Genomic DNA, 22,029 nt, shown 5'->3' with positions numbered 1-22,029 from the left:
GTTTGAAGAGACATCAATCCAGGACAGCTGGTAGTGGCTCGCTAATGGTTTTCCTGCTACTCTTGTCCTCAGGGATTCAAAGTAAAACACCTAAACTAGAAACACACAGATGGGGTTACAAAACTATAAAGGGAGGATTTTTATACAGCATGCTCAAAGAGGTCTGATGGCCTTTGAGTCACCCTGATAGTGTGGCTCTGGGGCAGGGACTCTAGAAGTCCTGACCAAGGTCTGTATCAGGACGAACAGCAAGTCAATGCAAACCCAGGCACATGTTTTGAATGCACTTTGTTATGAAGTGTAACATTTTCTATCATGAAATATGTTTTCTATTGAGCAATAAATCATTAGTGACATTGAATATTCAGTGTAGCTGGAGATCAGTCGCAGCAATCCTGTCCCCAGATTAATGTGTTTTTAATGTGGCTTATTTCCCTATCGTTGACATTGTTGTCATGGTGACGTTAAGTGCTAGGGAGTTTTGCGTGTTGTTGCTGCCAGGTTCACACATCAACATTACACTGGAGAATTTGCTATCAGCTCCCAAACGACAGATACAGAATGTGTCTCGTTTTCTCGAGTTTTTACAACTGGTGTAAATGTACGTATATGTGAGAATACGAGCCAGAAATAATAACTGCCCTGCGTCAGTTTTGTGCAGGCCCAGATACAAGAGATTTGGCGATAATTAATTGCAACAACGAGCAGCCTTCTGGTAGGCAAAGTAGAGATTATTCACAGACCATTCCGTGTCTATCTTTGTCTTGAACTTGAGTGTCTGTCACTTAAAAGTTGTAGGTGAGTTGATTGAATGCCAATTGTTCCATATGTGTAACCTTGAATAAAAAAGAGATGTGGAACTTTGAGTATAAAGTGTGAGAACCCCAGCTCTCAGGATGGCGATGGTGGCCTGTCATGTCACGGCTTGTTGGTCCACCACTTGGGTACAGACTGAAATGTCTCAAAACAGCCCAGTCTCACTCCCAATTCGTCAAAAGGTGACTCTCGTTCAGTGGCTCCCGGTGTGCACCAAGGCACCCTTTAGGGAGATGTAACTGGCAGCTGCATTTTTTGACGCTTTGACCAGCTGCTGTAGTATAAAGAGCATGAAATTCTGCATAGGCCTGGAATGACTCTAAGCCTGACCACTGTTTGTGTCCCATGTGAAACCAAAAGTCAAACCGAGTTATTTTAATAACAACGTAGTGTGCTAGTATGTGTGCCGTTTGTTACCTACCCCCCTTAGCCCTACCCCTACATTTGCGTGTTCCCGCGAGGGGTAGTGGTGTCCCAATTCCTTTTTGAGTGTAGGGGTAGGGGACATAACGAGGGGTAGTGGGTATGAAACTAGCCCTTTGGAGCGAGGGATTTCAGATGCTACCACGGAGCAAGGGACGGGGAAAAAAGTTCATACATAGCTAACGTTACTGTCCTCAGGTTGCTTGTTAGCTAGCTAGCTAGCTCGCACTATCTGGCGTCTGTCATCTGTCCTGTTCTGCAAAATTGTCTGACTTTTCACATTACAATAATCCGCCAGCTAGTATAACTATGCTGTCTCGTAAAAGCTAGCTAGCAGAAGTCCACTGTCGTCTGTCGTTCATCAAACGAAGCAAGATGAATGCGGCAAACGCGATCGCTAGGATGAATGAGACTCCATTGTAGATGCCGGTTGGAAATGTAGATGGCTCGCAGCTTCCTGTTTAAAATAGTTATGTATACGTGAACGTAACCGGCGCGGTGACGTAGTGAGTGGTGTCCCAATTCCTAGGGAAAGATTTCTACCCCTACCCCTCGCTGCTTCATTTTGAGGGCCAAGGGGTAGTGGGCAAGGGGGGTATTGGGATTGGGCCTAAGTTTATTTATTATATAGAAACTGAGTGAATTTAATGAGTGGAAACTGGACATTTTCTATAATAGTGGAAGTTAATTTTGAAAAAACATGATGCATATAACAAGCGTAAATTACCATGCCATCCCTAAGTGTCTATGAGGGTGTCATGAGGGTGTTACAGTGTGAGGTGTAGGTGACCATGCATCTGCATTCGACGATTTGGGAATGAGAACGTGTTGCTCAAAAAATACTAGATGGCATGCCATGACATACTTTTGTGATCCCACTGACATTTTCTTTAGCACCATGAAGTCTGACAACTACTGGATGGCTTTCCATGATATTTTTTCAAAGTCTTTGGTTTATGCAAAACCTGCAAAACTAATGGCATCCCCCTCATCTTCAGCTGTACTTACTGTTTGGTGCTAATAAGCAAATGTTAAATAAGATAGTGAACATCATACCTGTTAAACATTTGCATGTTAGCATTAATATTGTGAGCATATTAGCATGCTGACATCATAAAATGTCATAAAATCAACAGGTTTTTAAAGAAAATGATTAAAGAAATTAAAGTAAATTGAAACTCAAGTAAAATCAGGGAAGGCTCACCCATAACAGTATGTGTTCAGGAGGGACTTACAAGAGATCACTGACTTATCCAATCTGATTTCCTTAGGCAGATTGTTTCAGTGCCTCGGGGCCCTGACTGCAAAAGATCTGTTCCCTTCAGTTTTCAGCCGAGCCTTTGTAATAGACAAAAGACCTCGCTTGAGGATCTCAAAGTAAGCATCGAAATGTACGGTACTGGAGGTCAGAGGGCTAGCAGGTAGAGATGCAATGTATTCTGTGATATCTTACTTGTCATGTTCACAATTTTGTTACACAAAAGAAGGATTCACTTAGCTGATTTGTCACTGGATTAGTATCAGCTACTGCCAACCATTGATGTCAAATCAGTTAAAAAATTCAGCTAAATTTCCATCTCACTCTTTTGGGGTTAAATTCAATCACAGCTCATTAGCTCCAAAAAGTTGCCAAATTATTTTAGCTGACAGGCACTGAGGCCAGCTAATAAGGGTTCTTTGGCTCAGCTCTTGCTCACTACAGCAGTGTTGCCAGCTGTAGTGAGCAAAAGACTAACTCGCAAATTGCTGAAGTTGTCAATCAAACAACGACAGCACCCGGGACACAAGACTGTTGAGGATTATGTTTAGATTAGACAGAAAAGATACAAAAAAATTAAAGTAGCAGCTTCACTGCTGACGGTTGATAATGGACGGGTCACCAAAACAGCAAATATATAGATCCTATTTCTGTAAATTCACAATACCAAGCTTACTATGGCTTTAAATATAACAATCCAATTTTCGAGGATGATGGATTACATGCAAAGCTGCCAACTGAGTGAGGCCATTATCATGAGCTGCAACAGAGCCCAGCTTTTTAAGAGCTGGCTGCATGGCTGACATCCAGCCAGAGCTGACAGAATGCCTTCCATATTTTAATTGTTTATAATTACAGTGATAACAGCCTTGTGTAATTATAAGTCATTTTTCAGCCATGAAAAAATTATATCAGTATGGCTGAGCACATTTCACACTTTTGCCCTCTGTACACACAAACACACACACATACACACAAAAAGGGTTTTACATCTGTCTCAGATTCAACAATTTGGCAAAGTAAAATTGCTTTATAAAAACATTTAAGATTTCAGACCTACGTTAGTTTTCTAAATTTAGCAGGATAATGTCGTCTTTATATTTGGCTAAATCACATTTGGGAGAACAGTGGCCTCCTGCTCGTCTGGTCGGATTTCCAGTGTCTCAGTCGTGGCTGATTAAATTTTGTTCTGAGATGATATGATTGAGGAAAGACAGAGCATAAAGCTTTCTTTTTGAGAAAGTATTAAAAATTGTTTGTAGGTTTTTGCAGCCTTTCTTCATACCCCCTGAGACTTTTTTTCCGCCCTGCAGAGTTTATCGGCCTGCAGGGTGTCTCAAGGTTTGATGCAATTCTAGTTAAACCTGGTGACTCCGCTGCGTCATTCAGTTTCAGCACTGCTATTTTTATTTTACTTTTTCCGGTGGACTAAATCAATACCACAGCAGCATTTGCCTTGATGTGAGGATGAAAACAACCTAAACCAAGAGGGACAACAGAGCCAAACAAATGATGGACAGTAGACCATATGTGTTGCCCAGGGCAACTAAGTACTCATTACTGTTTAGCCTTGAATAACAGAGCTCAGTCCTGAAATGTGAATGTTTGAGGGAACAGTCACTTCTGCTTAAGGCGAAAACAGATACAGATATTACAGATATTTAAATATTTCATGCCTTATTTATAAAGCTCTCTGGTGTTCTCAATCCAATTGCTAGAACAGATGTTGGCGTTGTACGTTTCTGTAAACCAGGGATATGTTACATTCATACATTATCATGTGGAGGATGTGTTGAAACTTCACATCTCAACAATGCTGTGGTTAAGCACTTGGTTATGGTTAAGAGACCATGTTTGCTTGGGGACTCTTGTTTGCTTGGAGAGTGACTTGTGGCATCAGACACCGACGATAAAAGCCATCAGCACATTGGTATGTTATGCGGCCGGTTGCCGTTGTAGTTCAACGGCACCCAGCAGTATTCAGGGGAAACATGGCGGGACAAGAACAGAAGTTAAGGCAGCGAAAGTCCGACTGCGGTGGGCGGGAGAGGTGGTGGATGGGGCACAACAAACACCGACTTTCAGTGGTGTTCGCGTCCCGTAAGATTCTACAACGAAACCCTGTTCTTTTTTTCTAAACCTAACTACTTGTTTTTGTTGCCTAAACCCACGGAAAGAAAACGTCAAGTCACTGTGTCATATTGACGTAGTGCATTTACTTTGAAAGAGACTGTAGGTAAACATTAAATTGCACGTCGTATGTGGGTGGAAAGTCCATGACCAAACGTTGATATGTGACAAAGTTGGAGTGAGAATGTGTTGTTTGGTGGCACAATCCCAGCTTGAAATGCAGTGATGTCCAGTAAGAAACAACTTCTTTACCTCCACTAATCTGTGAGGAAACACAACATTGTCTTCGTAAAGAATTGCTTTCCACGGGGCGTCGGTGGCTTAGTGGCAGAGCAGGCGCCCCATGTACAAGGCTGTTGCCGCAGTGGCCCGGGTTTGACTCCAGCCTGTGGCCCTTTGCTGCATGTCACTCCCTCTCTCTCTCCCTTTCACACTTTTCTGTCCTATCAAATAAAGGCTAGAAATGCCCCAAAAAATATCTTTAAAAAAAAACAACAGGTAGCTAAAAACAACAATAACAACAAAAAACACATTTGGTGGCTAAAAAGCCAACAAAAGTATGGTGAGGAGTCGTTAAAAAACAACCGGTTTTGTTTGTTGGTCTCAAACAGCGATCTGCAGCTTAGCAGCCGTCACATNACAGGTAGCTAAAAACAACAATAACAACAAAAAACACATTTGGTGGCTAAAAAGCCAACAAAAGTATGGTGAGGAGTCGTTAAAAAACAACCGGTTTTGTTTGTTGGTCTCAAACAGCGATCTGCAGCTTAGCAGCCGTCACATGTAGGTGTCACACACACCATCCACCATTCCCTCCACCACCTGATGGCAATGTCCGCTGATCTGTGACATCACTTAAGAAACAAACAGTTGATCTGTTGGTAAACTGATGGAAAATTAATCAACTGTCTTTGGGTTTTAGACTGTTGGACAAAAAACACTATTTGAAGTCAACATTGGCTCCAGTTAACTCTGGTGGGCAGTTTTCACTATTTTATGACGTTTTATAGATTAATAACAGACTCAGGAGATTAAATGATAATGACATAATTGTTAGTTCGAATGTTTATGGACGTGTACCCCCACAGTGCTTAGGTGAGCTTGGGGCTTTATTAAAAGTTAGTGACGAGGTGCCAGACTGTACGCAGCAGACATCCAAGAGCACAGCACTGAAAAAAAATGAATGTGCTAACACTGGATTCACACTGGAAGTGGAAGCACCTCGAAGCACACCGACTTTTTGAGGAGGGTTGCCCTCTTATTTTCAGCACCCATGTTAACCGATTGGGCTGTTCACACTGGACATGGCACGGTGCAGAGTGCCTTGGCCAGCTTGCGATCCGCAGCATTAGTTTCAGTGTCTGGTCTATTTTTTCCTGGAGCTGCGAGCATACCTAACAGGAAAACACTCTGATAATCTATTTTAAACCATATAAAGGATATATTAGATTTGATATAAATGATCTGATTATGACAAATGATAAAATATGTATCCCATGAGTCCACATATTTGTGATTTGATTTTAAACAGAGAGTAAGACAGCCACACACACACACACACACACAGCAGACAGAGACAGGACTCTACCTGTGATTTAAACAGAGTAGAGAGCAGGATCACTTGCTGACCAGCACAGTGAAATGTGCTTCTGGTGTGAACCCAGGCAACTGCTGACAGGCAGCTCCGCGATAATTAACAAATCACTGCACTTCCCTGTCCAGTGTGAGCCCTGCGTAAGACAAATTGCCTTACAAGAGTGTATGGGGTTGGCTTTTACTTTCACTTTCACTGGTCAGCGTGTTTCCAAACTAAGTGATGATCCTGCACAATATGCCTTTAAGAAGTCACTTAAGAAGTAAGAGAAGGGTGCCCTGCTGGCCTCGGGGTTAAGGTGCCGACCACGAACGTAACTTCCCTGATCTGGCTGAGAACCTTTGTTGCATGTCATTCCCTATCTCTCTGCCCTCCTTATTAAGGGCATAAAATGCCCCAAAAACAGAAAGTAGAGATTTGGCTGCACTATAGCGAAACATCTGGAAAATGTTGAAGCTAAAGGTCTGCGAGGGAAAATGTCGTCAGTCTCATCCATCCAATAGTCCATTTGACACATTTTGACATGTCACAGTAGGAAAAGCACAGTGTAAATAATAAAACAAATGACGGCTGAATTAAATGAAGTGGTTTTAATTTCAGGGTCTTGGTGTCATGCATGTTGCCTTACTGGCACACTGTCATGACTTACTGGCACACTTGAATGGAAGCTATTGTTAATGTTATTAGTATCATTGTACTAGTGAGATACAGAGTGCAGAATGGAAGCTAGAGGCATCTGTGCAGAAAATCTTCCTGGTAAAAGCGTTTGCAGTGCAAAAATGTGCAGGAACAGACGACGGTGGCCTCAAGAAACAGGCAGAAGTTTAAATTTAAAGATACTTTCCTTCTGAATTGTCCTCTCTTGAGACAGATGTGAACACTGTGAGACACATCTTTTCACCATCTGCTATCAATGTTTAATTGTTAGGTAAATGCTATTTGATGTTATGTCAACGGCAGAACATAGTTTTTGTACAAAAACCAATTTGCCCTCTGTAATCAACCTCGTCAATAAAATATAAGTAATGTTATTGTCTTTGCAGCAGGGTTCTCACCATTATGCATATTATTTCACAGCTTTTTTAGTTCACTGTTTATGTGCCTTTAGTGTGCATTGCATCCCTCTGGGTATGCTCTCTAGTGTTAAATGGCCCTTGTCTTGTTGCCAAAAAAAGGGAATATGAAGATGATAATGAAGGCAGAGGAAGAGAAACAAGCTATTGTTAGCACAAGTTTCTGACACTAGAGCAGCAATGACGCACGGAGAAAGGAGATGACCAAAACGGAAAGAAATGAGAGAAGGAGAGGGAAGCGGGGAGAGAGAGTACAAACAAAAATACAACAGATCTGAGAGGATCAAAAAGACAGGATGTCTGATGAAATGGAAGCAATCATGGAGAGGGAACTGGCTGAAATTTCATCAAACAAGCGTTTTGTCTCATGGTGAAATAAATATATTTTGTGGCTATGACAAATAGGAATTCAAGTTTCTACGGACGGAGAAACAAGCTGAACCTGGTACTTTGGTACTGAAATAGTCTGCTGGAAAATGGGTGTAAAGAAAAAGATAATACAAGAAAAAATATCTATATATCTTTTAACCCATATACTGCATTCAGAGCATGTTCAGACCGCTTTACTTTTTTCACATTTTGTTATGTTGATGCAGGTGTGCAAAGCGTATTGTGATGTACCCAAGAAGATTGAAGGATCTAATCGCTGCCAAAGCTGCATCAGCTAAGCACTGACTTAAGGGTCAGAATACTTATCTCAGTGCGACATCTCAGTTTTTCTTTTTAATAATAAATTTGAAGGAGAAAAAAAGCCTAAAATTAAGTTTTTGCTTTATCATTATGGAATATTGAGTGTAGACTAATGAAAGGGAAACATAGCTGATGGCTGCTATTAAGCATAAAAATGACTAGGCCCAAAAACTTTCTGAATACACTGTAACTCTGTGTCAATAATGTTATGCTGTGCTCCTTGTAATTGATTCTTCACGCCTGAGAAGTTCTAATGAATCTATTTCTTTATATTTGATGGTAGTGATAATGTAAAGTCTTGTTAAAATTGGGTATAAAATGTTGTTTAATTCCAACTCCTACTGTAGGAGTTACTTGTCTCGCTAGCTAAATAAAAAAAAATATATATATATTACCAGGCAGCTAAAGATCAGCAGCTATTTCCTGACAATCTTTCTCTCGCTTGTGTCAGTCGTAATAGAAGGGAGAAACGTGAAAGAGCTGTGTATGCTGTTGCCACAGCTTGACCAACCTGACCTCCATATGTTCTGTCCACATGATACATCATGTTGCCTTGGCACTTTCGGACGCTCTGTTTCCCGTTTCGCAGAGGCACAGTGAGAAAAAAGGTACTGATCTTGGAGGAACGACTCGTGGCTCTTGTAACCGGCTCACCATTTTTCCCCCTTAAGTGTGATTGCCTTGTGTGTCACCTGTGAGTGTGACATGTGCTCCGGTGTGTGTGGACAGAAGCAGCTCTCTTTTGGGGTGTCACGGTGAAGACTGCAGGCGGTAAAGAGTGATGATAGCAGTAGAAGTAAGCATCAAGATAAGCTCAGAGCTAAAGACCATGTTTATTGTTTTGTGGTAAAGACTGCAATAAAGCCATTGACAGTGATCGGCACCCGAACGCCTCGAGTGCCGCTAGAAGCTAGTTACCAGTTAATAATGAGCCAAGCTAAAATTAATGCAAACAAGGCAGCGTGCTCTCAACTACGGTTCGGGGCCGGTAAGCTGTCTCTAACAGAGATAACACTCTCACAGAAATACATCCGAACGTCCAACATGCGGTTGGGAGCTATTGATCAGACCATGATTGGTCCTCACTCTACCTGGTACACTGCACAGCAAACATGGGCAGACAAAACTGAAATTCCAGCCAACTAAAACAAGTCATGCGGCTTAAATGGAAATGGAATAAAATTGTACAGTTAATGCCCTGCTTAAAACATTGTTCCAAAATCTCCATGGGTGTTCAGTTGGGTTGAGATCTAGTGAATGTGAACGCCATCTCGTACAGTTCAAATCATTTTCATACCCAGCCATTCAGTGACGCCTCATGCACATGAAAATACTGTTATCCTGGAAAAGAGGACTCATCTGCATAGAAACATATAATGAAAAGATAAGAGCAATCGGACAGAAAAACATGGCACTGATTTATAGCAAGTTTCCCTCTGATGGAACAAACAGACTCAAACCATGCAAGACAGCAATATTCAACCCTGTACTGTTTTCTTGTTGTTTGCCATCAATGACTGTCACATCAGGAAAATGATAGCATCAGTAATTTCAGTAAATACCTGAGAACAGCATATGTTTACATTCAAAGCCCACACCAGGTAATTTTTGTGCGTGAACCTAACCTAACCAATGAAGTGTCACAATCATTTTTGCATCTGTGATATGTAACAGTTTTGAAAACCACAGATAACTTATAGCTTTCCAAGAGGGGCATCCCATCAGTTAACCCTTTCATTTTTTTCCTGGAGTTCTACTTCTCACTGTACTTGCCCACTTATCAAGATTATGGTGAAAGACACCTCAGATGACTTTTTTCTTTGTGACTGAAGCTCCTGCCATCTGTGCCCTAATTATAAATTCCCTTTCTGAGTGACTTAGATCTATTACTCCTGCCATCTTCAGCCAAAATCAAGTGTAACTGGGTCTGCTCATCATTTTTATACATGTCCTGAGCATATTAATTGTATCATGCAGCGCATCTATAGAAGCATCAGCATTTGTTACATCCTTTAATCAGTTTTGTCTGTCACATTGTCACCTGTCTGTATGTTGTTAATGACATTTTTTGTGTCACCACAGCTGCTTTTGTGCACTCTGTAGACTTGGGTTGCATGTTTTGGCCTATGGGGGGGAAAAAAGGTTTGTTTATAATGGGGTAATGCTTGAAGAAGCATTCACGGTTTATTTCACAAACTCTGAGAAGTAATATTTCAGGAAATTGTATCATTATCAATATTTCCAATCGATCTCAGACAGTACGTGTTCTTATGAATGTTGGGTTGGAATGAGGCATCTCTTTCACCAACTTGTGATATTTACAACGTTTTAAAAATACCCTGTCAAGTTTTTGACACATGTGGCTGCTGTTACATGGACAATATTTCTTCAACCCTATTGAAATCATTCTTATTAGAGATTCCAACTGAGCTCTTTATATGATCGCTAAATAAACAGATCCAATAAGATGCGCAGTGAACAAAGTAGTCCCGCCTGCTGTCCGGCTTCTAATCTGAAATATAACGTAAGAAGAAGAAGAAGAAGTTTTCTTCCCCAACCGTATTGAGAAAATTCATCTAATACATAAAGTATAGAAGGAGAAGAAGTGCCTCTGCCTGTTAAAACAATTTAGCTGTAAGTAACGTACGTGTAACCCAGGTAATTTTCCATAGCTACAAATAACAGATGTTCCCTAAACATTTCATACTGCTGCTGCCAGTAATGTCAGTCGAATTTTATATCCAGCGACTCCACGTTGCAGGCTGTAACATTGGGTGCGGTTACATGATGGCTTCTCAGTTGGAATTAAATAAATCTGAATGAAATCATTCGGAATTAAAGTTTTTCCAGGTAGTTTACATGGGAAATATTCATTCCGAATGAGGGTTTACATGGGAGATCAGTTTAATCGCCTTTTAATCGCCTTTATTCGAGTCCGCGCAAGGTTTGGGGCAGGGAAGGTTTCTGATTGGATAGAGGGCGGGGCGGATGTTACGTGTTTAGGTTTCTGATTGGATAGAGGGCGGGGCGGATGTTACGTGTTTACGTATACCGGAAGAAAACACTGTAGTCCTCGCTCCGGATAACAAGATGCTTGACGACGCCGTTCTTAGTGCCTTTTCCCGGCTTGTTTTGCTTATATTCTTGAAGCAGCAGTATGACAACTACCTTGTTCTGCTAATGCTTTGTCTGTTGAGGAGGAGAAGGGAGGTAGAAGGTCGAAGAGGGGAGATAGAAGACCGTGCTTTGGCGAATGGAAACCGGTGAGTGCAACGAGTCCAACTGCTCTATCTCAGCCCGTTGCTATGCCCGCTGTATACGTCATCGCGCCAGAAGGGCAAGGAAACGAGTATGCGCAGAAAGACCGGAATGAACTTAAAGAGGACCAGTCTCATCATCAGGCCAGTCTCCTCTGATTTAGGTGCATTAAGCATTTTTATTCTGATTGGTCTTTAATTCTGATTATTAGGGTCCATGTAAACCCATGTCATGTTTTAATGACTGGGTCCCCAGCTTGTTTGCATCTCACATTCCTGCAAATGGCTTCAAGCTATTCCACTAATCAACCAGTTGCAGTAATGCACAAAGAAAATTAGAAATGGCCAAGTAAAATGCAGGGAAGAAGACTGCAAGCTACTGTAGCAGACAGGAATGCAATCAATACAGGTTTTAAATTTTTAAAGAAAAACACATTGGCAAATGTTTTATGCCAAAATGAGAAATTAATTCAACATGTCTATGAGGCCTCAAAGATAAACACAATGGGTCTCATTCATGAAACGTGAGCAGAAGGAATTTGTGTGTAAACTGTTCGCAGACGGAAATTTACGTGCATGTCCGCATTCATCAATATTTTAGTAGCTCCGATCTTTTCGTAGCTACTAACAAAATCTACTCCTGCTCCTGACCACTCGTAGTGCTTGTGTAAATTTAGTAAAGCACATAAATATTGCTTGTCACTATTGGAAATTACAATTTTAATTCGTATTGCGCTCTGTTATGTACACAATACACAGATGCCTTTGAAACACGTAATCTAAACATGACAAAATATTAAAAATATAACACATTTAGTTAAATTAGTTGGCAATTAGCAGGTTTAAGATCCAGATTAGGTTCATGATTGTGAATTATCTATGTAAATCGACTCAATAGATTACACGTTCTTTCTACATGTTGAATGATGATAATAAAAATATCCGTAAGGACAGCCGGATCACAGCCTCTTCGGCCTCGGTGCCTGGGTTCAGCAGGGGCAGCAGGAGCAGCAGGTGGTGGAGCCACGAAGGAGCACGCGCCAGCTGAAAGAATTATTTGAGACAACACGTTTTGTTTTTTTTTTTGCTTTTTGATCATTTGAATGAATAAATCTGATTTGAAAAATGTTTAATTTACGTTGTATAAAACAGAGCTTTAGGCTATTAAGATTCAAATAATTTGAAGACGATGCATACAAAACTGCTGTAGGCTATATGTTATCCGTATCATTTGTTAAAATAAATGTTAAATAGCTCTACATTCCGACAGCCATCACTGATTTAGAGTTTATCCATTACGCACAAAACATCTCTGGTTTCCCGTTCCCACTTCATTCAAAACCCCACAAATGAATCTTCTGTTTGTTTGGTGACCGCTGTATTTTTTGTGTGTGTGCTTATGCGTTTCTTTGCCTCCAGTTTCATATCAAACCATTTACGCTTCACCTCTGACATGGTTCTTTGTACCACGGAGACAACATTAACAGCATCTGTTACCTCCCTCCAGGCCTTCGCTTTGCCTGTCCCTGTCACACCACTACTAACTGAAGAAAATAAAATGTTTTTTCTTAAGTCCACTTCACCCCAAATTATTTCGATCTCCGCTTCGGAAAAATTCTTTTTTCTTTCTCTGTCTTTCTTTCTTTGCGCTATGACTGACAGGTCGACAGGATGCACCTACACCTCCTTATATGGTGGTCATTGGATATTCATGGGCGGGGATTTATGCTAATTGCTGATTACCGGGAGCGCGCTGTCACTTTACGATGGATTGGCATTCATGATCATACACACGTGTTTACGATCAAATCTGAGTTTACCGCCGGCGTTCCTGAATCCGGAGTAGGTTTTTAGTAGAGTAGGCTTTTATGTGCAAATCTACACACTGATTTACTCACTTTTCATGAATGAGACCCAATGTCTTTTAGTGAAAAACAGTGAATGTTGAATTAACTTTGCCCTGCAAAAAATTATATCTGAAAGTTAATATAATAGAAACACTTGGCTGTTTCCAACTTATATAAAGTAAACCAGAATTTAATCTGAACCTTCACCAAAGGTGTTTGAGTTTCTGAGATCTGTTAGCAAAGTTTTCTACATGATGAACAAGTAAAATTACAATGCCCAACTTGTTCTACAATCAATAATGAAATTCATGGTGTCTATGTCCCAACTTTGATGAGACTGTCTCTGAGTCATTCCCTCCTTCAACTTCTTTCTAACTCATCTGATAAAGGAATGAGAGCTACTCGTAACTAAATCCAGATCCCATTAAGATTTAATCAAGCCCGGGGAAGCACGAAAGATTGGACAAAGGATCCAATAACTTTGCAGAAAACTTTTATCCATCTATTTCAGGCCTCCCACCATTTATATCGTCCCCATTATTGTAGCTAAAGACAACTTATAAATCCTCAAAGTGAAGTCCTTTTAAGAACAATTGTGTTGCAGGCTCTCTAAAAAGGAATAAACATCCTGGGGCATTTCAGTCGCAGTTACAGGTGACCACAGAGACTCTTTGCTTTTTTAATGAAACACCAAATGCACATAATTTAGTACACATGCCCTCCATTAACACAGTGCAAAACTGAGAAAGAGGGAGAGGTAGATGAAAGTAAAGAGAGAGAAAGGGATGAAAGACAGTCACAGCATAATAGCATTGAGATTTTCTAAGGTACAAAGCAACCTTATCCAATGACATAAATAGGACAGTTTCAACACAGTTTGATGCCTTGAGTGTTCCACCGCTTCACTTTTGCTGCGAGGACAAGAGTGTGATTAGCAGCGTGATGTCACAGCAGTTCATGCTATTCACCACCTCTGTCTTGCAAACAACTGGAGGCAGCCTGAGGGTAGATTAGATTTTGTTGTCAGTGTGCATGCATCTGTGTATGTGTGAGCTGGTGTGTGTGTGGGGGGGTTATTTCTTGAACCTTAAAGCTATTTCAGCACCCTGTTTCAGTCCTTTACCCAACAAGGCATGTGCTGGTTTAACAGGCAGTGCCCTGGCTGGGCCAAAGCTCAAAACCTTGTCTGACCTTTAGTGGTACCATGCAGTTTTGGTTTAATTGCAATGGGGCTAAATGTAACGTCATTTTCACAGGAACTGCCTTCAAATAAAGAAAAAGGTTTCCAAGCATCATCCAGAGTAGCAAAGCATTGATATCCTAGTTACATATTTCTCATCTGTTGAGCGGTTTAAATATGTCTTGTGTTGTGCTTACTGACAGCTGGCAGAAGAAACAGTTGAGCTAATCAACAGAATGAATCATCTTCCTGTGTCAGATCCAGAAAATGGTCGACAAGTGTAGATTAACTGGGCCAGGTATGCGTATGTACACTTAAATGAGCATACAGGAGACGCAATACAAGTTCCTGCCAGTGGTTTCACAGGATTTCACTGATCTACAGGTGGCAGTGATGCACATAAAAACACAGCACTGTCTCTGCTTATTGCAGGAAATAGGAAGACCACTACTAAATAAACATGGATGTAAGCAACGCAGGATTAAAGCTTTTTTTGCCTTGTGAGGCAATTCATTCAGCACATTTGTTAGATGTCAGATATACACACCATGCATTGTAGTGATTTTGTTTAAATCAAAAATCCACAAGGCCCCCTTAAAGAGACAGTTCACCCTAAACTATAGCTACCTTCCAAACTTATCATCACAGAGAAGGAAGTGTGCATCTACTACTAGCTCACCTAGCACCACTGAGCTAGTTTATGTCACAGCACAGCAGAGGAGGATGCCATTAATGTTTACATCCCGTGCTGTCATGAGCACAAATCTCTTTTCCATGAGTAGATGCACGCTTCCTTCTGCACACTGATGTGGTTGGCAGGTGTAGTTCAGTAGAAACAAAATAGTTCCTACATGAAACTGCTCCAAACAAAGTCTGTGGATTATCTTGACTAACTGGGTCATGATTTCTGGAAAGTAACACTGTTGTTCAGTTTTTAAAAAAAAAAAATTGCCGCTTTGAGCACCACAAGCCAAGTGCCATCTAGTTCTGTTATATTTGAGAGAAGGCAGACATCTATTTCCAACACACTGTAAGTCACACCAAAGCAATCTAGACTGATAAAGACAAAAGAGATTGATAAGAGGAATAATATGTATTTTTGATTATAGGGTGAACTGTCTCTTTAAGTGGCATATTTCTTCAATCCGCCTGTAAAACATTTACTGCTTCTTGTAACCACAGCTGCACTGTTGACTGCAGCAGGATGGCCATCTCATTCACAACTGACTGGTTGGAGCAAAATATCTCCTACATCCACCACCACCACCACCACCACCACCACCACCACTGAGCACACATCAGCTAACATGAACACAGTGTCAAACTGATCGATGGGGTGAAACTGAAATGGCATTTCATTATCAGACAAGGACACCGATTCTGGAAAGACATGTTGGAGCTGAATTTTTTAATGTTAATTGTTAAATCCTGTGAGCACCACAAACAAATTTACATTCAACAAATCAGTAGCTGTTATCTCAACACCAGCGCAAATTAAACCAAAACTATCTCCATGATTAGAAACCACTTGTTTTTTGTTTTGTTTTGTTTTTGTGAATTAACCTTTTAAATTCTCTCTGAATGGTTTATTTCAGATGGCTTGGTCTAGCTTTCAAAAATCGGATGACCCTGAAAAGTTATTTCATACCTAATATCACAGAGTTATTGTGTGCAAAACAAAACCATTCACTGTATTCTGAGTTCTAGATTTTCTGCTTCATAGACAGTGGATCTCATATTCCCTGCAAATTCCCTGTATGACTACACACACGAACAACTGCTCTTTCACAGGCTGCAGACATTGATGGTGACATTATCCTGTAAAGATCTGTCAGGAACTCTGATACAGTATGTTCCTACAATAGCAAAGCAATAAGAAAGAAAGAAGAATCACATAGATACGTCCTGCTGGGTTATTATCTTAAGCAGATGTCAGACACGACTGTGAGTTGCAGCTGAATCACTTGTGATATGACTTGCATGTAATGATGCGCTACTTCAATCAGTTATTCTTACTGATTACTGGCTTTTCAGCCCGAGGCTAAATAATGTAACCCCCAACTCTTCCCCTGCAGGCTTCACTCCATCACTACTCCCTCCACCTTCCGTCAAAAGGCTGAACTCATCGTTGCAAATGTACATCCTGGATCCCCTGTGCTTTCAGTGATACTGAGAGAATAAAACACAGAGAAAGAATCAGTGTGTAGACCAGGTCAGTGTATCCTCAAGACAAACAATGGCTTTTGTAAGGGATTTACCCGTACTGTCAACTGCAAACTGTGAAGCCAGAGCTGTCTGTGACAGAAAATAAAAAATTCTTCCCTGCTGATACTTCAGATAATCTGCAGCTTTCACAGGGTGGTCATATCAGTTTTTTCATCCTCCCTGTCCCCTACCAGAGAGTAGGTTTGTAATGTTCTGCCTCTGTGTTGCTCAGTGTAACAGAGAGCGTCTCTGCCAATGGTAATGACGTCTCTCTTATCAGCTGACAACCCATATATTCTATCCCCCGAATGTCTTCTCAAAGGCAGCATGTCTACTTCCACAAAGTCGTTTCCTAAAGGTAATGATCCTGCGTTCTCATTCACAGAGTGTCTTCTTGTGGGCAGGATGTCTGCTCTTTGTATGGAGTGCTGGATTGTGCGGAGCTGGCACGGGAACAAGGAGCTGTCACACACACTGGGACTGGACTGACACCAGTCTGAGATACTGTGGTCAGATCCTGCTTGGCTGTCTGAACTGTCTCCGACCTTTTGCCCCAGTCCCTGGCCTCTAGCCAAGCTCAACAGCCTGGGGATTGTAACGATGGGTGCAGATGCTGCCACAGCAACAGCAGCAATGTGGTGGTGCTCAGCAACAGTCGCTTTGGTGTCTGTAATCACTGAGGCAGGAGACGCCACTGCAGCTGAGCTGGTGAATGAGGAGGAGCCAAAGAGAGCAGCGACTTTCTGGTAGTATCGCATCCGTATCACTTTGGCTGAGCGGTAAAGATCCCCTATGAAACAGTAACAGATGGGGTTAAGACTGGAGTTTGTCAGGCCCAGCCACTGGGCAAACGGACGTGTCTGTAGGAGCCAAGACGGTGGACTTTGATTGCAGTCAATCCAAAGGTCAACCAAGTAGAGCGGAAGCCAGGACACTGCAAACAGCAACACCAGACACACCACCATCTTGGCGATTTTCTGGCGCGTTTTGAGTCGTGAGGTGTGCAGAGCTTGGCTGCGAGGATCAAGATCAGCGAAAGCGGATTTCTTCCCTCCCCAAAGCCGCCTGCCAGTTAGGAAGCCTATGGTGAGGTTAAAGGTCACTGGCAGGCAGTAGAGCATCACAAACAGCAGCACGTTGTATCTGTGGACAAAGAGTGAAACAATTAAAATTAGTTAATGATTTAATTCCCTTCTTAAGTTATGTTGAAATCTGTACTGTTTGAATTGAAATATCCACTTGTATATGCGGTGAAACATTGAAAGTGACATTTTCTGTTGCTGGAGATGCTCTCCATACTCTGATGTTTGCCTGATGAGTCAAGAATATCTTTATAAGATGACACACTCCCATTGAAGTCATGAATTGCAATGTAAATATAGTTATCAGGAACACAATGGGCTCATTTCAAGACTATTACATTTGCTCCTGTTTCATCAACAAGACTGAAGGATCAATATGACAATGTCATAATAACCAGCAGCACTTTCTTAGAACTCCCAATTGAATTAGGTTTGAGGGTATGTCTGGATAATCAACACTGTTTCTAACACTTTGCAGTGCACAGTTGCAAAGTGATTGGCACACAATGAAGCTATAATGGCAGAAAAGTACATTGTGCTTAATAGAATTCATTCTTAGACACTTGACAGCTTGTGATTAAGGAAAATAAAAGAAAAACAAGGAAGAACAAGGTATGGGATGATTTATGAACCTCAGGGGTCTGAGTGGGTCCCTACTTAGAGATGCACTGATGCAATTTTCTTGGCCTATTCCAATTTTAGATTTTTTAAAACTTTGACCTGCCAATACTGTTTTTTGCCAATTCTGTCTGTCCTTCTTTTGAAGAACTATAATTGACAGATCACGCTGGACTGACCACTCCCTTTTAGCTCAAGTAACTTTATTTTCCTATCAAGCACTTGTGCTAAAACGTTTTGCTGCCACAGAATCAACTACCAAATCTATCAAATCTACTTCGTAAGAAAACTAATAAGATTGACTAGCAAATGAGATTAGACTATCCAAATCTGGAATATGGCGCCAGTCGGTTTAGCAGTTTCCATTCACTTACATGAAAGGGTTAGCATTAGCTTTGTTATGCTACACTTTTAGCTAAGTTATTTATCGTGTGATTAATACAGATTTGGATGTTGTATCTCAGTCTGCTAGTTAGCTTAACACAGTAGCTTACAAATCAGGTGCAGCACGCATGGGAATTAATTACAACTTCTGAGAACGGGTTGCAACGGCTGTGACAATTGTCAGTTACTGTCTGTACTGCTGTTTACCCAACGTGAACCATTGCACAGCACATGCATTTAAATTTTAATGGACCAGGATTGTCCATATCAAAGATTGGGCGGCAGATCACCGGTCATGGTTGATCAAGCTAAAGCTCAGCCGATCAATCGGTGCATCTCTAGTTCCTGCCTGAGAATCTAAAGGCCTCTGACACACCAAACCAACCTTTAAGTACCAGCACAAGTAAATGTCAGTTGAACATGAACACACTGCAAATACTACAGCCAACACTCAGACAGCCAACCTGCCATCAAGTTATGCACCAATTGAAATATGTCTGGTTCAAAGTTGCAACAAGCAGAGTAACTTTGCTTTTCCCTGGTTTTGTCAGTCTGTGGTATTTTGTTGTTCTGGGGGAAAATAGAAGGAGAAAATGCTTTAAATGAGTGAAATCACTGATGCACTGAGATTGAACAGCCACACAGAAAGCTCTCTCTCATTGAGAGTGCCCTCTGATTCCACATGCTCAATTGGCCATTAAGAGCCAATTACTGCCAACAGAGCTGGACCTCACAAAAACTACTGGTGATTGGTGGCCATGAAACATAACCATGGCCTGACAGTGTCTAATGGCTCACTGTCAGCTTGGTGTGTTAGGACCCTCAGGCTGTAACGTGGTTTGTGAGGGGACGAAAGATTGAAAATTAGTTGGAAAGCAGAGGCTCTGCAGAGATTAGATCATAGACTAGATAATGATGACATATTCTGTTGTCTGTTGGAGAACCTACCCCTGTTTGAGGCGATGCTGAGGCCAGTCCTCCTGACAGACCAAGATGGCAAATGTCCCAAAGCTGATATCCTGTCGCCGGTTCATCACTGCAATAGGAGCACACATGATTGAAGACACTATCCACACCACGGCAACAGTCGCCAAGATTCGACGGCGGGTAAACATGGAGCGAGCTCTCAGTGGTGATCGGACGCTATAGTAGCGATTCACACTGATCACAGTCAGTGTTAACACGCTGGCTGAGACTGACACAGCTTGTGTGAAGGGCACTGCTCGACAAAGGAGGTCGCCGTAGACCCAGGCGGTGTAGATCTGGATTCCCAGGGTGATGGGCATGCACACTAACACCACAGCCAGGTCACACACCGCCAGGTTGACCAGGAGACTGCGCGTGGCGCTGACACCAGCTAGCCGCCGGCTCCTCCTATTGGTAAGAACGCGCAGGGACATTAAATTCCCAACAAATCCCAAAATGAACGACAGACAGTACATGATGGTCAGAGCGATGGTGCTGGGCTCATGGAGAGTCCAGAGCAGCATGCTCTCCAGTTTGGCCAAGTCATTTGAAGAAAAGGGGGACAAGGTGGAGGGTTGGTAGACAGAAGTGGATGTTTGTTGAGAGGATGGGGTCGAGACGGTGGAGAACAAAGGGGAGGAGATGAGGGAGGAGTAAGGTATGTGGGAGGAGGGCAGCACAGAGGGCAGAGGCTGATGCGGGGAGGCGGTGGCAGAACTGAAAGTGGAGGGCAGCATTATCGAGCTGTGGAAGCTGTAGGTGTGGTTGAGTCTTTCCTGAGAGTCTTCGTACTGCAGCAGTGGAGAGAAGCTTGGCTGGACTGAGCTCCAGTCTGACGGACGGTACTGGGACAGATCCATACTGAACAAAACCACAGCAGGGGAGGCAGCAGAGAGTTGTGAAAATCTCTCGACAGCAGCTTACTGTACTGGTTTCCCTTGGTCCTCATTAAAATCCATTCATAGACACCGCAGGGGAAAATCAGAACCCAAAAGTCAGACTCCAAAAAGACAGGAAATCCTAACCAAATACATCATGTCAGGTTCCAGTCATGTGGTCTGTAGGTCCTTTTGTTCTGTGTTGATAACAGTGTATGTTGACATATGTATATCATGGTGCCCCATGCCACATCCTATGGAGTCATGATCCTGTTCAGCACTGGTCCAAGTGCATGTAAATTAATTCTTCCAGGGAATGGTTGTTTGAACCTGATAATCCCCCACCAGCTGTTAATGGACTCTCTCACCTTCAGGGAAGGCAAATATCACGCAACCCCCCAACTCTGCTCCTCAGTCTCTCTCCTCCTCCTCCTCCTTGCACCTTTAGTCCATCACAGGGATGCAATCAGATCTGTTTAGAGAAAAACATCACATATATCAGAGGCTGTCTCCACCTGCAGCTGTATTAAGAGCTCTACAGCGGAGCAAACAGCAAATAACACATTTCCTGGGCAGAAAAACACTGAAAAGCTTTTAACATCTCCTCCTGGTGTGTGTGTGTGTGTGGATCACAGCTTCCCCCTGTTAGGTCTTAGAAACATTCAATAAAGAAGTGTTTCTGCTCAGGAAATGATTTGATATGTATTGTCATTTTAAGAATGTAGACATGGTAAGGAGAACATGTTAGCAAAGCAGTTTTACATTAATTATTGATCGAGTACAGAATGTCACTCCGGACATATTCTCATTTTGCAATTATATGTTTCATTATGGACAAAGAAAAGTCTGTCACCACCTACATCAAAGTATTACCATTAAAAACAGGGGCTGCCATATAGAAACTTAAAATTTGCATCCTACATAAAAACATATTTCAATCCTGAATGGATAAGAGGCAGAGAGGAGTAGCTGTTTGTTCATGTAATGATCTTCCCCTCAGAGAAAAGCATATCCAGACAATATTTCATTTTGTGTTTACTGACCGTGTGAGGATCTTCTTGTATGCTGGAATCCTGAAGATGCTGAGAAAGGCAGCCAGGTGCACCCCCAAAGAGAGAAAGAAAGAGAAAAAGAAAGAAAGAAAACAATAGCAAAGTTGCGCCTGAATCGCACACAGTCGGTTGCCACATGCGTTTTTTAATCCGTCTTTGAGTCTCAAAGCTACAGAGGGATTTGTTGTTGGGAGAGCTCTTTGCGTTTCCGACAGCTTTTCTTTTGACACTAGCGGGCTCCTCAGATGTCTGCGCTCCTGCCGGCGGGAGCTCCGAGCCCATCCGCCACTGCAGGACTGAATATGAGAGAGGGATAGAGCCAGGGAGGGAGCAGCTGCTGCCCACACACACACACACACACACACACACACACACGCAGCCACGCACTCAACCGCGCGGCACCTATGGCACTTGATAAACCTTGTCATCAATCAAAAAGTGTTTGTCATTTCACTCTGCAGGCTTCTTCTTCCCCCATGTTTCCGAAAAAAAAAATCAGAATAAATTGGATTCTCTCTCCTCTGATCGATTATGACAGCCAAATAGCTTATTGACTGTAGCTTATTTCCTGTCATC

The 22,029-nt window shown here is 42.0% G+C and overlaps 1 protein-coding gene across 1 annotated transcript; it reads right to left on the bottom strand.

Moving 5' to 3' along the window:
• Positions 1–15,694: 15,694 nt before the first annotated feature.
• Positions 15,695–20,047, bottom strand: LOC126390421 (neuropeptide FF receptor 2-like). The gene is made up of 2 exons (XM_050044726.1): positions 19,506–20,047; positions 15,695–17,616 (listed from the first exon to the last, which is right to left on the bottom strand). The coding sequence occupies exons 1-2, from the start codon at positions 20,045–20,047 to the stop codon at positions 16,620–16,622; spliced, it is 1,539 nt and encodes a 512-aa protein (XP_049900683.1). The 3' UTR covers positions 15,695–16,619.
• Between the last annotated feature and the right edge of the window lie 1,982 nt (positions 20,048–22,029).

This window comes from Epinephelus moara, chromosome 5 (assembly GCF_006386435.1).
Source record: "Epinephelus moara isolate mb chromosome 5, YSFRI_EMoa_1.0, whole genome shotgun sequence".
Lineage (NCBI taxonomy): Eukaryota > Metazoa > Chordata > Actinopteri > Perciformes > Serranidae > Epinephelus > Epinephelus moara.
This window is presented reverse-complemented; position numbering and strand designations above follow the sequence as displayed.